The 17435-nt window shown below is 34.4% G+C and overlaps 1 protein-coding gene and 1 long non-coding RNA gene across 3 annotated transcripts; one reads left to right on the top strand and one right to left on the bottom strand.

Moving 5' to 3' along the window:
- Positions 1 to 4113: 4113 nt before the first annotated feature.
- On the bottom strand, positions 4114 to 13909 carry LOC129792069 (uncharacterized). The gene is made up of 7 exons (XM_055830780.1): positions 12763 to 13909; positions 10780 to 10985; positions 9844 to 9954; positions 9398 to 9506; positions 8114 to 8290; positions 4438 to 4551; positions 4114 to 4294 (listed from the first exon to the last, which is right to left on the bottom strand). Exons 1-7 carry the CDS (start codon positions 12812 to 12814, stop codon positions 4185 to 4187), a joined length of 879 nt encoding a protein of 292 aa, XP_055686755.1. The 5' UTR covers positions 12815 to 13909; the 3' UTR covers positions 4114 to 4184.
- Positions 13910 to 14367: 458 nt separating this feature from the next.
- Positions 14368 to 16796, top strand: LOC129792068 (uncharacterized). Of its 2 annotated transcripts, XR_008750778.1 has the most exons (4): positions 14368 to 15489; positions 15584 to 15672; positions 15713 to 15855; positions 16216 to 16796. It is a non-coding gene; the product is annotated as an uncharacterized LOC129792068 (long non-coding RNA). The 2 variants fall into 2 exon arrangements; XR_008750777.1 differs by having other exon boundaries at positions 14368 to 15672.
- Positions 16797 to 17435: the final 639 nt, after the last annotated feature.

Below are 17435 nucleotides of genomic sequence, written 5' to 3'. Positions count from 1 at the left end.
ATTTTTCTTGAGCAGATTTTGTACACTTTTACATTGACAAGAGATGAAAGGATACAAATACCTTCTACAATCTCTCTTTAATCTGACCGCAGATATTCTTTCCATCCTCAATCATTCGCACCAGAATACACAGAATACATAATATGTGGATTTATGTTTTGCTCCCAACTCAAGGGTCCTCCTACACGCGATTAATGCGCGCGTGAGAGTGAAATTTAGAAATTAATTTAACAAAAATCAAAGCATCTCTCCACACATATGCAAATCACATCTCATGCTACAACATTAAAGGATGGGTGTGGGTGGGTGTAGATGCGGGGGCTGTACCCACCTATTTTTCCGGAGGGTCCCATCATGAGCTGCGATGATGAATGAAGCATAAAATTGTTTGAAGCCTTCTCTTTCCTTTTTTTCGGGGGGATTTTTAACCCCCACACAGAACACATGGATGAGGATTATCCTCACCGCCTTTTTCGGGGCAAATATGGGGGTTTCACGGGGTGAAGGAGGGAAGGGGGTGATGGTGGGTGGCCAGAGAGGAGAGTGGGATGAGAATATCAAAAATTCAGGGACTCTTTGGCCACAAGTCACGTTTCACAGTTACGATAAATTATTTTTCCACGAAAAATATCTCTTTTTGTGCTCATTCCAACCCAATGTGGAAACTATTTTCAGCATTTGGAGTTCAGCAGAGGGGGGATTTTCTCGGTTTTCCCGTGATAAATTCTTTAACGTTGCACAAGGGATTGGTTTAGAGAGAACTTCTTGTTTGTGGTCTAAAAGACGTATTAAAGGTGATTTTTCGGGAAGCAGTTTAGAATGGAACAGGGAAGAAACTCATATGTTGTGCATAATGTCCTTACAGTGGGTGTCTCGTAGTAACTACACTACCCGCGAAGAGTTTCCGGGCAAGGATAAAATGGGATATTTTTGAAGGCAAAATTCAAATGGCTATATCTCCGGTTATGGTTAACCGATTTTCAAAAATTTACCAGTTTTGGAAAGGTACATTTCTCACCTTTCCAAAACTGTCAATTTTTTGAAAATCGGTCAACCCGTTAATTTTTGGCAGCCATTTTGGTAAACCTAGGTAGAAGATACTTTTTTCAACATTTAACAACTTTTCACTTTGACCCCTTGCATCTCGGCCGCTAGTGCACCGATTTTGATGAATAGAGTATCGTTGGAAATGTAATTTAATTCCCTTTCCAAATCTGATAAATTTTTTAAAATTGGTCAAGCAGTTCAGTCGTGACAATCATGCTTCATATTTAAGTTTAAACTGGTGGACTATAGGAGTTTTCCGCGATGATGTTGAAAATCTTGATTTTTGAGCTGTCTTGTGAAAGAATTTATCTGCCTAATTTGCTCCACAAAAAAGTTCTACTATTGCCTCTAATTTAAACTTAAAAAATAAAGACGTAATGCCAGCGAAGCTCCACTGTAAGGACACTATGCATTTTGTACAGAGAAAATTTTCTTTTTCACAAAAATCTCACATTTCTTAATCAAGTTAATTTTTCTCTACATTCTTTTGCATTCTTTATGGAATTTTCTCAATTGTTTTTCATCATAAAATATACACAAATTGCCCAAGTTTCCCCTAAAGAGTTGAAACAGGGTTAAATTTAACCCTCATCTAAAAGAAAAAAACTCCAGAAGGAAACACATTTTTCCTCCTTCTTTCTGTAAAATCTCTTAAATTCTCAGAAAGGGAAAATTCTGTAGCGCTGATGGGTTTCTCTCTAAAAAGATTCTCTCATTGTCAAAAGAGGGGAGGTGTGAGTTTGTTTATTTTATAAAATTCTCCTTTGTGAAGGGAAAGTGCAGGCAAAAGCCAAAATGAATGCTGAGAGGAAATGCAATAAAGTAATGAAATTTACTCATTTCCACCTACTTTTACTTACTTGGTACTTTTCTCCGCGACTTTCTAATGTTTTTTTCTTTATTTTTGTTTTATAAATTGAGGAAGCACGAAAATTGGTGGAAAATCAGGGGAAATGGGAAAACTATTTAATTATCTTTTTTTTTTGGATAAACAGACAAAAAAGTCTGTAGAAGAAAATTAGAGAAGAAAAAAATCAATGGAGACGCCTGGTGGTGCTCAAAATTGAATTTGTTTTAATAAATTTTATAAACCTCATAAATTTTCCCACGAAATACTTGAGAATTTTCACATTCCACTCATTTTCAGGGCGGAGGAAATATTCCTAAAATTCTTTTAAAGAAGTTTTTACAAACCGCTGATGGCTATAAAAAATTTCATTCATTTCTAGATGTGAGAAAATGGAGAAAATTCTTAAATTTATTTTTAAATCAATTCTCAGGAAAAAGTATTAAGCGCCACTCACCCCCACAAACATACAAAGTATAAACTAAACGTTTTCATCATTTTGCTACACAGAGTGGCTTTTCTTCTTTGACTTGCTCCTTATAGCCCCTCAAACTGCCTATGAGGTGTGGTGTGGGCAAGATGAATCAATCATGATGTCACATTCTTCGCAATCCGCATTCGCAGTCCCTTAAAATCCGTGTCCTGCATAACAAAACAACCCCCAAGAGGGGCTTTGTTGAGTCTCTCGCACACAACAAGCTCAGGAGGTGGATGGAGGGAAAAAAAAAGAAGGAAGAAGGACATTCTTCTGACATGAAGACGTGTGTGTGCGTGGGTGGAGAGTCATTTCATTGAAAGATGAAGTAAAATTTGCTTTACGATCTTCCCGAATTCATTCTGCAATTGCTCAAGATTATTCCATTCTGCGACGACGAGGGGGCTTTTCTCATTTCCCGCTTTTTTCTTTGAGGGGTGAGGGGGGGTTGGCAAATCCACATATATTCGTGAATTGTGATAAAAGAAGTCACACGCACTGAATTTTACGAGCTCCCAATTTCCTAATTTTACGACATTCCAACACTTGACTCTGTGATACTTTCTTCGAGACACAGGATTCTGTGTCGGGAAGTGGTCTGTCTTTTGTCCGTGTGTGTAAAGTATCCTTCATACTCTATGCACTAATTAAGTCCTCTTAGAATGGAGACTTCTTCTCCCTTTGATCCTTTTCAAACAGTCACTCCACGTATTGAGTCCTTTGGGAAATCTTCATTATTTAAATTTTCTATTCCATTTTTTTCTGATTGTTCTGCTTCAAACATTTTTTTTAACAATTTTTTTTGAAGGAATAAATAATGTGAATGAATTAGCCCCACATTTGGGGATTCTTTTGAATGCAGATTCCGTTATTTTGTATGATGAATCTTTTCTCGGAAAAGTTGTCAGGAAGGGGGCAAGAAAAACGCAACGTTTTAGTAATCAGCGACGTTTGGAATAATTTATATTCGTCTTCAGGCTCTAAGGATACATGACACAGTTTAAGATTTATCAAAGAAGAATAAAATTTCTTCAAAAAACACAAAGGGAAAATTTCTTTAACTCTGCAAATGTCATATTTCTTGTAAAAAAAAGAGGAAAAATCTAAATCTTCCACACATATTAAATTAATTAAATTTATTTAGGCTGCATGACATAAAATCTCATCAAAAGAAATAATAATTTTATTTATTTTTTAATCTTGTTTCTGTACAATTTTTAGAGATTGAAGATTCGAATTAAAATTACTCGAAACGTCGCTGATTGTTAAATCGTTACATTTTTGTCTTGCTTCCTTCTCGACCACTGAGAGAAAAGAAGAATCTTCATAAAAAACTTTCAAAAAAGTCATAAAAAATTTTCCTTTAATAAAAGAATTTTTAAAGAACAAACTCTCTTAATGAATAATGCAGAAAACCAATTCCTTAAGAACTCATAAAGACGGAAAGGGTTTCCTTATTCATTTCATCATTAAAAGGTGTCTGCAGTGCATTTTTAAATGAGATTAAAATCACCATTAAGCATGATTAAAAGATGCGACTTTCCTGTTAGTTAAAAATGCAGATTTCCACACAAATTACCTGGAAATTTCTTCGCAGCCAGGTGAAGATGTTTCTTTCATTAATGTTGCATGATGTTCAGGTACACAGTCAAGTCCTACACCTACCATCGACACGCATAACTTTTTACTATTTTGCTTAATGCTGTATGTGTGTGGAAGTTAATTAAATTAATGAAGCGAATCCTTTTGCGGAGATTTTCTCAATAGATTTATTTCCATCCATTCACATATACATTGCTGCCTCAGCTTATGCCGTCATGAGGCACGTTGCACCAGTAGGAGTAGGAAGAAATTCAGAATGATTCCACGGCTGCATCGTGTTGTGGCTTTCCCATAGATTGCCGCAGGGCTGTCCCCTTCGGAGGCTGTGATGTGAAAAGGGAGAAAATAAATAATGCAGACGTTTTGTGGTTGAAGGCGGAGGGTGTCTTGTGGGAGTGAGGGAGGATAATCCACCGGAAAATGGGGTGGTGGACATATCAGAAGTAAGCTAAGCTGGATAACTTACTCTGAAGTACGACAACGAGGACACTGGCAGGTCGCATATTGGAGGGTGCACACGTGTAGTTTCCTGAATGATCCATCTGTGCGTGATAGATTATCAAATCCGAATAGTTTGACTCTGTTGTTGTTGTTGTTCCACAGGTTGGCATTGTTGCAAAAGAAAAAAAAAACAGATATTTAGCAAAAAAAATAGGCTGCAAAACTACAAGAATTATGCTATGCCAGGAAGCATGGAAAAGTTCTTTTTTTTTTCTTCGTGCCAATTGCAAAACACCAGAAAGTCACATTATAAACTTTTCCAATTACTCGTCACACATACATTTGGGAGGCCCCCAGAATGAACATTTGGTGGCCAAAGTAAAGAAGAAAATTTCTTTGTGTCAACGCATTGGACGATTTATCACTTTTAATAAGCTTTTAAGATTTTCTATTAATAGTTTGTGATGGCACTTAATGGAAATTCATGTTTCGCATTGAATTTTTCTTTCTGTTGCAGGATTTATTTTCAAAACTTCGCTTTTTGGTTTTTTTAAACCTCTTTCACCAAATTCGCAAACTTTTGCTAATTTTTTTTCACAAATAATTAAATAAAATAGGAATAAAGAGGTTGAGGGGGAGGAAAATCGGTTAAGTATAAAAAAAATTTCAATTAAAATTCATACGAAAAATAAAAATAATTCTCTGGGAGATTTAAAAAATTAATTAATTTATGCAGAAAAATTATAAAACTCTTTGAACTTCTTCCAAAGTAAGTATAAGAAATTATTGAGTCTTTTCTCTTTAAAAAAAAATATGAATTAATTAAGATATTTCAACGTTTTGAAAAAAAAATTTAATGCAAATGGATGATCTGCCTTATTTTTTTTAATCAAAAATCATTATTTTGAAGACAAGGAAGAGCTAAAAATCGAATCAAACCTTGAATTAAACCACTTAATAAATTCTTTTTATTTATTAGCTCTTTAAAGAATCTATTTTTATACGCAAGAAAAATGAAGTATTTAATATTAAATATTAATAGTATAAAAAAAATCTTTTGTTTTCATTTTAAGGAAAAATCTATTCTCTTGTAAATGTTTAATAATTCAAATTATACTTGAGACATAAAAAATACTTCAATTTTTCCTTTAAATTAAATAAATATTAATGACTTGAATTCATTAATATTTTATTACTTTTTAAAAGGAAAGGGGTATGATACTAAATTAATATTTCACTTAAAGTTGCTTAAAGAACTAAAAATTTTTTTTAAAAAGGGAATGTTGTGAAAAATATAATTTTTTCAATTTAAAATCAATAAATTCACAAATTGATCTTTAAAAATTGAATAAATAAAATAAAAGGCTTTCAAAGAGACTTTTTAGCTGTGATTCTTTCTTCAAAGAAGCACAGCTTCTGTGTACACTCAAAAATGCAAAGTCGTCAGATCGGGCTCAAACTTGGGATGAGCACGAATTAGGGTCCCTACATTCCAAAAAATGGTGGCGCCAAAAATCTTTCCGTTTGTCCGTCCGGCCGGCCGGCCGGAGTATAACGCTAAATTGCAAGAGAACGGTAATAGATAGAGACTTGCGGTAAACGGCAAAGTTCATATATCGGGTGGAAGACATCCGATTATAAGGTCAAATTTTACCCCCCACCCCCGCGTCCGCCATTTTGAATAACCCCAAAATTTTGTTTTGCCTATATCTCAGCCTCTATTATAGCTAGAGGTCTGAAATTTTGATATGTTATAGGGGCCATCAAGACCTTTCCAACGATACCTCATTTTCGAAAATCGGCCATGCCGTTTAGCCAATATGGCCGTCACAATTTTTCATCGAAAATCGGCCATAACTCGAGAACGGCTTGACCGATTTTGATCAACTCGGGCTTAAATGAAAGATATTAATGAGCCCTACAACTGCTCGGAACATTGCAAGTTCAAAAAATGACCGCAAGTGGCGCTAAAATCGAAAACAAATTTTTCGATGAGTTTTCGATGAATATCTCGAGCACCGCTTTATAGAATTATTTCATATTTTGATATGTTATCGCTGGCTATAATATCTTTCATCATACCAAAAATGAAGAAAATCTATGTAACCGTTCCGGAGATATCGCGTTTTAAAGTTAACATGTCATATCTTGAGTTGCATAAGACCAACGCCCCGCGAAGTGGGGCGTTTTATATATACACATATAAAAGTAAAAGTAAAGTAAAATATATATATATAAATGCATAGATATATACATATAAAAATGCAAAGATAAATATATATAAACTGCAAAGATAAAAATTAAATATAGCATGGATGGAACAGGAAAGCGAAAGAACGGTAAGTAAAACTTACGGGCTGTGATTCTTTCTTTGTCAGTGAAATGTGAAATTGACTGAAAATTGAGGATGGGCAAATTTTGAGGAGAGACTTACTTGTGAGCCGAATCACAGCCAACGCCCGCCACGATTATGGCTTTCTTCAAAATTTCTGCGCGTTGGCTGTGATTCGGCTCTCGAGTAAGTCTCTCCTCAAAATTTGCCCATCCTCAATTTTCAGTCAATTTCACATTTCACTGACAAAGAAAGAATCACAGCCCGTAAGTTTTACTTACCGTTCTTTCGCTTTCCTGTTCCATCCATGCTATTTTTAAATTATTTCCTTTTTTTCTTGATGAAGAAATAGAATGCTCTTAAATTAATAAAAAAAATCATTAATTTTTCCAAATGGAAAGAGATGTTGTGCCTTTTATTGCTCTATATAAAATCTTCATTTTCCACCTAAAATTATAAATCAAATCAGTTAAAAATTCTTAGATTAAAAATTTTCCAAAAAGGGATATATTCCATTAAATTATTTTTAACTTTTAAATTAAAATACAATAAATTCAACAAAAAAAAAACTTTCAATTTTCCTACAATTTAAACTTCCTCTACCAACTAAATCTAATTCTATACGGGAAATTTGATTAAGTTCCACGTGTCAAAATTAACCTTCCCTAACATGTGCTAACTAAAATGATATGTACGTGTGGTTTGGAAAATTCTTCCAACATAGGCGTCTGTTGGGGCAATAAACCGCCTCTTTGCTATTTTGTCGTTTTAATTTTAGTCCTCTCCCCTCTCTACAACCACCCATCCACCAAATACATTTTCCTCCTGGTTATATTAATCAAAATGAATCATCTTTTAATTTTTCCCACGACTTTGGTGTGTAAAGTACGGCATTTCCTCCTTCATCATTCTGCGAGGAGAGATGGGGGGAACACACACCTCATGGGAACTCTCACAGAGCCACAAAAGCAGCAACAACTGCCTTTGGCTGGCCCATGGTGTGGCGGTGTCTCCACCATAACAAGACGCGCGGATTTAATGCGTGTTGTTTTACACACTCATCGAATGGCATAATAAAAAGCGCTAAAAAAGAGCCATAAAGTTTCTTCAGCCCGCCACACGCATGCTTTTATAAATTGAAGATGTGGAGATTTATACGATGGGTACGGGGAAAGTTTGGCGGGGGAAGAGAAGAAATTTATAGTAAATAAATTTGTGGGTGGGCATTTGGGAGGCTCATTGGCGCGCGTAAAAAGTTCCCTCCCGCAAAGCACATGGTTTTGCTCCTCTTTCATGCTCTTTTTTTTGTGCAAAGTGTGGTGAAAATATTGGGAAGGAGGAAAGATGGCAAAAGGAAGAGGATACTCACCCACACCCATGCTGATATTAATGCCATTGTTCTTGTCGTAATTTATCATTCGCTCATTGTGATACCAGAACAAGAACTCAAATTTCACCGTGTTGTTCACCAAGCGGCAGTGAAGACGAATTGGGGAATTCACTTGGACGTACTTGAGGGCTGGGCCATCAATTTCCGTTTGGGCCTCTGCACAAGAAGAGAGCACCCTCGCCGGGGCAAGCAGCCGCCGCCACCATGTCACGCAGAATTGGAAACATGCCGGAAGATCCATGTTTGTTGTAGCATCCACACACACACCGAGCAGCAATGGCAGGAAGAGCGAGAAGAAAAGGAGAATTATTGCTGAGTATTCATTAGCATTGCTTTTTCACTCAAAAGGGGTTGAGGGGGATGAGGATGGGGGTCCTGTGTGTGTTGGAGGAAATCATTAAGAAAGGGAAGTTAAAATTCAATTTACATCTCTTCCTCGGGGATGCGGATGGTCTTAATGGGACACCTTTTTGCACTCGATTTTACTTCTTTTATTTATGAGGTAAAAATGTTTAAATATTGTTCAAAAGTTTATTTTATTTTAATGAATTGTTTGAGAGAAAAAATCTCCGTAGAATAGAAAATAAGAATCATGAAAGAATCAATGAAAAAAGTTATTTATCTTAAAAAAATTCCAATTGCTGCAAATTTATTAATTTTTATAGCATAAGTGAAAAGAAAATTAGATTTTCTTAAAATTAATTTTCATCAAAAGAAATTAATCAAATAGAACATACTTTTTCACTTTTTTCTTAAATTGTGGGGGAAATTTAAAAGCTTAAAAATATCAAAGAGTTTAATCAAATATAGAAGTTTTCTTCGACAAAAAAAATTGAAAACATTTTTTAATTAATTCAATACTAATTAGTTTTGAATTCTTAATTGGAAAAAAGCAATGAAAGTAATAAAGTAGAATTAATTCTTTAAAGGAAATTCCGGATACTTTTGATATGTTTGCTGTTGAACTATTGATGATGAAAATAATTTCCTGGAATTCTTCTGAATAAAGAAAGTAAAAGATTTTTCTCATTTTAAATTGAAAATTCAATTGAAAAAAAATAGAGAGAATTATGTTGAATTTTCATTAAATGGAAAATGAAGAGAAAATTTTTCTTAGAAATTGTCCCTTTGAAGAGCCTGAAAAGTTCTTTCATTTCCCATTGAAAAAAATGCATCAAAACAACCCCTAAGACCTCCCCCTAATTCTCAGAGCGATAAACAACATTTTTTTTAAGGATATGCGATGTTAAATTAAATACGCACCAGTAACTATGAGATTGATGAAAATCGATTGGGGAGGATGAAGGGATACTTGACACTCGTACATCCCAGCGTCTCTCATTGTCACCGACCTTATCCTCAGCGGCCAGTCCTGTGATGATGGAGGAAAAACACACAGATACACCCTTACTGTGAAATTAATTGCAAACATCCTGTTTATGCTCCCCAAAAATAGCAGATCCCCAACCGTCCGGAAATTAATCCGTGAGAAAGACAAACTTTTTGCATGCTCAGCTCCAGTAGGGAGAAAAAATTCAGGGAGTAAAATATTGAACCTTTTAGAGAGTCCTCTTAAATTAATTTGCCCCCCTCTAGAGCCAATAAATCTCTCCTTTTTAGGCTTTTAAGGGTTTGTTTCTTTTTTTAAGGGATGAAAAATGAGAAGATTTGATACGATTTTTGCAATGAAAATACTTCGTGATACTCACTTCACTACTCTCTTCGTGTTGCACCTGTATGCGCATATCTGCGGTGTAGATGTAGGAGCCAACGGAGAGTATAAGAGGCTCATCCGTGGCCCCCCAGTGTATCCAAACGACCTGCAATGACCACAACGGCGCACAAATGTTTACAACTCTTTTAAGAAACTCCTCCAAACATCTCCCCCCACAACAAAGCTCAAGTGCGTGCTCTGCGTAAAATCACTTTAACTGCTTATTTACTCAAACTCCTTCTCAATTTTATTGCCTGATCTCACGCAGATGCTGAAGAAATTTGATATTCCAGGGAAATCCAATGAAAAAAAGCGCCAAGAGATCTTTTTTTCCCTGAGACGTGTGGAAAGTCAAATTCTCAGAATAATTCGGGAAAATTCAGCTCTTAAAACTTCCACGGAATGCTGAGCAGTATGAATACATCTCCCATCTTAAACATCCCTGTCCTGGTTTCCTCATTCTCCTGTTTTTTTTTTTTGGAGAGTTTAAGGGAGATGGTAAAACTATCTTTTAAATTGAATTAAAATTTGTGCAATAAATAAATCTCTTTCCAAAAGTCCCTGCCCCCAGGAGGAGAGTAGGGAGGGCGGAGAAAAAGCTTGGCTGTGTGTAACGGAATTTGCGCAATCCTTCCGAGGATTCTCTTTTGCACAAAACATCACAAACCCACAAGAGATTGCTTTTGGTGGAAAACTTTATGGTTTCCACACCAGCATCCGAAAGCCCCCGCATAACAGCAACACGCAACTCTGAGCTTCATCACACTGCTGTGAGCGTGTGTGGGATGCATGTGGGTTAATCTCAAGGAAAATTCACTGCACCTGAGAACGTTCTATGCAGGAAATTTTAAGTCTAATTAATCAATTAGAATTTTGTCATTTTAGCTTGTAGAGAAGAGTGGAGAGATGGCGTTTAAAGTAACAAACTCACCATTTTCCAGTCAATTTTCGAATGCACCGTGCATGGGAGGTGTGCTGTAGCACCCACTTGGGCACTCACAACGGACCCATTGGGTGTACCAAAGGTGGGTGAAGTATCCAAGAGATTGCCACCATCATCCTTTGGAAGACTCTCCAAGTGATTCCCATTTATTGTATCATTATTTGGGTCCATTAGAGTGATGATGAGTGGTGTGGCTGAAAGGGAAGAATTGCATGTGCTGTTTCACAAATTCTCTCTATGTGGGTGGCCTGTTGATGAGGTCAAATTGAAAATCCTCTGGGATGTCTGAGGGATACCAAAAAACCCCTTTGCCAGATGGATGGATGGGGGATTTACCCAAAAAACCCTCCACACTCTAGTTTCAATTTTATTACTTTCAAAACTTTCTGTTGAACCATTACCAGAGCTTTCATTCATAAATTACACTGTGCAACCAATTTTTTGTTAGCTCTAAAATATTCTTAAAATTTCTTAAATGAATGCTTTTTAATTGATAGAAAAATTTAATTTTCTTCTTTTTTAAATAAAAATGGTTTAGAAGAATGATGCAGAGTTAACTTTATTTGAGAATTAAGGTTGTTTTAGGCTGAAGAAGTTATTTTCTATAAACGGAATAATCCCATAACGTTAAAGAAAAATGAAGAATTTTATTTAATTAAGATTGACTTAAATCCGTTTCAATCTTAATTTAAATCAAAGAGTTGATAAAATTCTGCTTTTAACACTTCAATTTAATACAAAAGGCCTTTGTTTTGTTAGCTCTAAAATTTTTTAAAAATTTCATAAATTTTTTAGAGGAGAATGAGGTTGAATTAATTATGTGGAAAATTTCTAAATTAATTGAAAAATTGAATTTTCTTCTCTTATAAATTAAAAATATTCAGGAAGAATGATGTAGAATTCACTTTATTTAAGAATTAGATTTATTATGAGCTGAAGACGTTATTTTTTGTAAGCTGAATAATTCCATAACGATAAAGGAATTTAATGGAAAATTTTAATCAATTGAAATTGGCTAAAATCACCTAAATTAAATATTAATGTACAAAAATTCATTATAACCTAAGTACATATTTTAAAAAAAACTGACAAAAAATATTTGATTAAAAAATGTTAACAATGACGTCACTACTGTGTTTTATTGTCTAAAAAATCATCAAAGAACGTGAATACTTCAGGCACTAAGAGACACAAAAAACACTATTGTGACGTCAGTCTTTGCAATTTTAAAGCAAATATTTGTCGGTTTGTAAATATTTGTTTATTTGTCGGATCAAAAGTTATATAAGCTCATTTCAATTAATTAAAATTCTCAAAAACGTTATGGAATGAGTTAGATTGCAGATGAGAAATGTTTTTCGCAATTTCTTACTACATATTTTTTTTCCTCTTTTTTACAAGATTAAGGGTATTAGTTATTTTTTCTTTGAATGAAGGGTTTTTTCATTTAGAAGTAAATAAACTCCTTTTCTCTAAGAAAATATTGGAGTTAGGAATTTCATTGAAAGGGAAGAGAATTAGAAAATTCTACTTTTCAGAAGATTTTTAAACAACTTATTCACGTAAGAGTTTTAAAGGAGAGTAAACTCGTTCCGGAAGCCTCAGCATTTTTCCGGTAGTGTCTTAATCCAGCTTTATTAAAAGAGCATTTTCCGGAGCTTTTGACGCCTGCGGAAGGAGTTCTCTCTCTTTCGACAACTAATTTGCAGCAACAGAAAAATTCTTTTCAAAAATTCATTTTAATTCAACAACCAGAAACTTTGTATTTAAAAATTTTGTTGCACAGTGTTGGGGTTTTTTTCTTGCTTTCCTTTTTTCTGTACATGCTGCATTTCCGAACACGTTCAATTTGTCACAATTTCATGAGAGAGCTATGGAAGAGGGTGTGTGGTGTTGAGTGTGGAGGAGTTTTGTATGCGATGTTGCATCCATCTGGCATCCCATTGCGCGCAACGAGAGTAGCATCCTCACCACTTATTGAGCTGAAGCTGAGGAGGAGTAGAAGGAGATGATTGCTCAACATTTTTGCACTTCCTGCACAAACACCAAATTCAAGTGATTAATTTAAATGGCACGGAACACACACGTTGTGCTTCCTTCTTCTTCTTGTGCCTCTTTTTTCTCACTTCACTTCACAAAATTATTCTTTGCACAGTGTTGTGTTGGGAAGATCTTCACTCGATTCGCGTGTTTTGCCACTTATTTGGGATAAATTCACGCGATCACTGAATGCTTCCACCGTTCACCCTCAAAATCACTTTGCGCGCGAGTTTTTTTATTATTCTCACACACTCCTCCCCCACTTTGGGTGCGCGTCAACACATTAAAATCAACGAAGAGATGTTCCTTCATGTAAATATTTGATTGTTTAGCCGATGATGGGATCGATGGGATGGTTTGGTGGTGCTTGCGAGGAGTCACGATGGGAGCATCTTAGATTGAGGAGCCCACAAGTGTTTACGCATTTCATCTCGTTGCTACAACACATGCAGCCGCAGCAGCAGCAAAAGCAACCTTCCTCTCCCTTCGCCAGCTAGCACCGGGATGAGGAGCACCAGCAGAATATTTTCCCATTCTCCCTTCCCGAAGAGGAAGAAAAAAAAACCCGTACAAGATGGAAAATATATATACACAAAATTTTCTGGAAGCGCTAATTTATATTGAACAGATGCACCGCGCGCGATGTGTGGCAAAAAGACAATTAAAACAACACAACACACACCAAATGCACTTTACATGAAATCCCCAAAGTACTCAACTTGTCTCATTAATTCACATTGCTAAATTGCTATGAATCCCCACATGAATAATATTAATTCTTCTCTTCTTCTTTTATGTATATAAGTATTTATGATGGAACATCCACCAACTGACTTGTTCAATTTAATATTTCTCCTCTTACAAAATCACAAATTTTCATCAAATTCTTCACACGAAAATGATTATTTTTCAAACTTTTCAATTTTTTTTAAAGGAGAGAATTTATTAAAAAAGTTTATTTATTATTTTCTCTTTTTTTTTCGTAAAAAGTGTAAAATGATACGAAAAAATCATTTACGTGATTTTCACACACAAAGCAAAGGAGAAAATTGCAGGAGGGAAAAGTTTCGTTGCTAACGCGAAGAGTGCTCGAGAGCAACTGACTCACAATATGAGATTTTCCTCCCAACTTTGGTCCTCGCCGTGGATGGAAAACGATTAGACGGAAGAGAATTCTTCTTCTTGCATGGGTTGAAGGAAAATTTCATAAAGGATGGTCAGGATACGAAAAAAATGAGCATTTTTTCTGCAGTCTCTATTTAATGATAAAACAATCTCATTCATTGTATTTTTTTTAATTAATAATTCATGCATCAAAGAGCAGAGAAAAAAAATTCCTAGAAAAGGTCTATATCCTCAATACGAGAGGGAAAAAAATATCAAGATAATTCTCTTTTTTAATGAAAAACTAGACAGGAGCTTTGAGATTTTTCTCATTTATTAATTTATTTTTTCAATTTCTATATCATTTTTTTTAAATTTTAATTAACTCCTTCGCGTGCAAAATGAAACATCAAACCAATCATGAAAGTACACTGTAATTCATTTTTTTAGTAAACTGCTACTAAAGTCTGTAGTAATGAAACATTTACTAAAATTTTTAGTAATTATAACATAAAATTTTAGTTATGTTGCCGGGAATCACTAAAGTCTTATGTTACCTTTACTAAAATTCTATTTATCTGTGAATTTTTTAGTGAAAGTAACTAAAATTTTTAGTTTTATTGCTCTTTTACTAAAGTTTAGTAGGCAATTTAGTCAAATTCTTTACTAAAGTTTCCAGTAAAGACATAACTACTAAAATTCTTTAGTTATGTCAACTAGAATTTTAGGATTAATGACTACAATTATTTTTTTCTTCTTTTACTAAAGTTTAGCCATGCCAATCAAAAATTAAGTTGATATCACTAAATTGACAAATTTTCAAACTTATTAAATATTTAGAAAAAATTAAAATTTTTATTTCTCCTTTATCTATTTATAATAATTATTTCTGATCAAGTTAATTTGCGAAAATATTAGCAACGTAATTTATTTTACATATTGTCTTTGTTCCAATGCAAGATGTTCAGCTCAAACCATTTTTATTGTTTTATTAGGGTGCCGAGGTCTCAAAAAAATGCATGCAGAAGATTTGTGTGAAGAACGCATACAACACATATACCGGAGGCTTTATTTTTTCTCACCCTTTCTTACCCACACACAAATTTTTCTCCTTATTTTCTCCTTAGCACCCTCTAAAGTATTTCACAATATTCAGTTCTTTGTGGAATTTTCCATCGAAAGTACGCAAAATATTTTGTCTTCAATCAATGTGATATGTGAAAAGTAAATTTAATCCATTTGTATAGTAGTTTTGAGAGTGAAAATTGTGGAAAAGCCGATTGTTAAAAAAAAGAGGATAAACATGACAAGGTATTGTATAATTTAAGTGAATAACAATTCTTTATATTACGAATTGATTTACAACAAATAAAATTATCAACTTTGAATTCAACCAACTAATTATATGATTTTACTATCTTGCAGTAAAACAGGAAGAGGAATGGATCATATTCTCATCGAAGCCTTCCTGTCTGTACCTGAATGGTCTGCCCATCCCCAATAATAATTGAAACAGGATAAAGGAAATCCAATGGGAAAAATTAAAATGTAAAGGTAAGTACCTACACATTTGCCGTGAAATATATTGCATCCAAAAACTTATCAATTTATAAAATCCAAAATATTAATTCTTGTTCTAATTTAACAGATTTTACCGAATGAGCGCATATCAAGCGCTGTCAACCCGTAATCAAATTTTGGAAACTTAGATTGAACGAAGAGGATAAACACGAAAAGGTACTGTATTTGCAAATTCTATGATTTTACTACCTTGCAGTTAATCAGACTACAATAAACAACCGGAAAATGGGTCATATTCTCATCGAAGCCGTCTTGTCTGTACCTGGATAGAGTCTATGATCAAAAACATTGATTGAGATAGGACAGAGGAAATCAAATCACGAGAAATAAAGTTTAAAGGTAAATACATTTTTCATAAAATATATAAAGTAAAAAAATTATTACATCTGAAGAATCGCGACTTGGGGCTTAGAAAAATGAGGACTCTCGCCCCGCCTCATCTCCCTCGCACCGACCCCAACCGCGAACTACTCAATTGATTCCTCGGAGAATCATACGACGTTTGTACCAACCAAGATGGTCAAGCTCCATCAGAGGAAAGGTACCCCTACCGGTGCTCTACGGGAGAAGAGAGAGTCCTCTTACGCATAAACAGCACTAGGCTGAGAGGGGAGGTGTTGGGGATTTATAACACCTCTGGGTAACAAAACTACACATCAGAAAATTTAGGAAATTAATTTTTATGTGATTCATTTACAGATTCCGCCAACTGACATAAAGAACAGAACTTTCGCGATTCCTTGAAAGGGTACTTTGGAAGAAAATGACGTTAAGACACTCACATGAATCTGCCGAACTTCACTGAACAAAAAGGCTTTTCAAAACGGGATACCTGCCTAGTTAATTATTATAACTATTACATACAATGTAATATAAATTAAATTGAAATAAAAAATTATTTTTTTAAATCAAAATTCAATATTTAATTTTTTTTAGTCAAACAAACTGGATTTCCAGTTAGCATGGCTAAACTTTAGTAATCCAAGAATTTTTAACAACTATAGTCATGTAAATGAAAATTTCTGTTCTCATTCCTAAAATTTAGTAATCGAAGAATTTAGAATAAATAGTTTTATCAACAAAAACCTCTGTTGACATTCCCAAACTTTAGTAATATACAGACGTAAAACATTTTATTAGCCATAACTAAATATTCTGTTGAGAGAACTAAAATTTTTCGTAATGAGCAACTACTAAAATTTTAGTAAAAATTTCTTTACTAAAATTCTCTACTAAAGTCCAGTCAGTGCCAGTTTTAGTAATGATAACTAAAATCTGAATTACAGTGTATGTTTTCCGTGAAGATGCTTTTGATGACTTTTACATTCAGTGAATTACTATGTACACACAAAATTCAAGAAAATAGATTATTTTTAACTTTTAACTCAGCGTATGATCCAATAGTCCTCAAAGGGTTAAAAAGTTATTCCTTGTATTACATTAATTTCAAAGACAAAATAAAATATTCTATCCATCAAAATGTTTTGTTTAAGAGTGAATAAATTCAATAAAATTTATTAAATTAAAATTTTAAAGGTTAATTAACTTAATTAACCCTTTCAGGTCCATTAGGTCATACACTATTTTTCAAATATTGATTCCAAATTAATACAAGACAATGTCTTTATCATCATTGATCATTTTGAAACCACAAGGACTCACAGGCTCTTTGAGCTTAAAGGAACCCATAAATATTATTAGCTGTGTTTCTTTCAGACACAGCTTTTGTGTACCGAGCAAAATCGAAAGTCGTCAGATCGGGCTCAAACTTGGGATGAGCACGAATTAGGGTCCCCACATTCCAAAAAACGTATGCGCCAAAAATAAGTTTTTTCCGGCCGGCCGTCCGTCCGTCCGTCCGTCCGTCCGTAGTATAACGCTAAATTGCGAGAGAACGGTAATAGATAGAGACTTGCGGT

This window comes from Lutzomyia longipalpis, chromosome 3 (assembly GCF_024334085.1).
Source record: "Lutzomyia longipalpis isolate SR_M1_2022 chromosome 3, ASM2433408v1".
In the NCBI taxonomy this organism is placed as follows: domain Eukaryota; kingdom Metazoa; phylum Arthropoda; class Insecta; order Diptera; family Psychodidae; genus Lutzomyia; species Lutzomyia longipalpis.
The sequence above is the reverse complement of the archived record's forward strand: the minus strand, read 5'-3'. Positions and strand labels throughout refer to the sequence as shown.

Excerpts from the sequence above, each read along its gene's own strand:
- LOC129792069 (XM_055830780.1), bottom strand. The coding sequence starts at position 12,814 with ATGTTGAGCAATCATCTCCTTCTACTCCTCCTCAGCTTCAGCTCAATA. Across the intron at positions 8,291-9,397 it reads CATCAATCTCATAGTTACTG|AGGCCCAAACGGAAATTGAT; the intron begins GTGCGTATTTAA and ends CTTCTTGTGCAG. Across the intron at positions 4,552-8,113 it reads TAATATCAGCATGGGTGTGG|AGTCAAACTATTCGGATTTG; the intron begins GTGAGTATCCTC and ends CAACAACAACAG.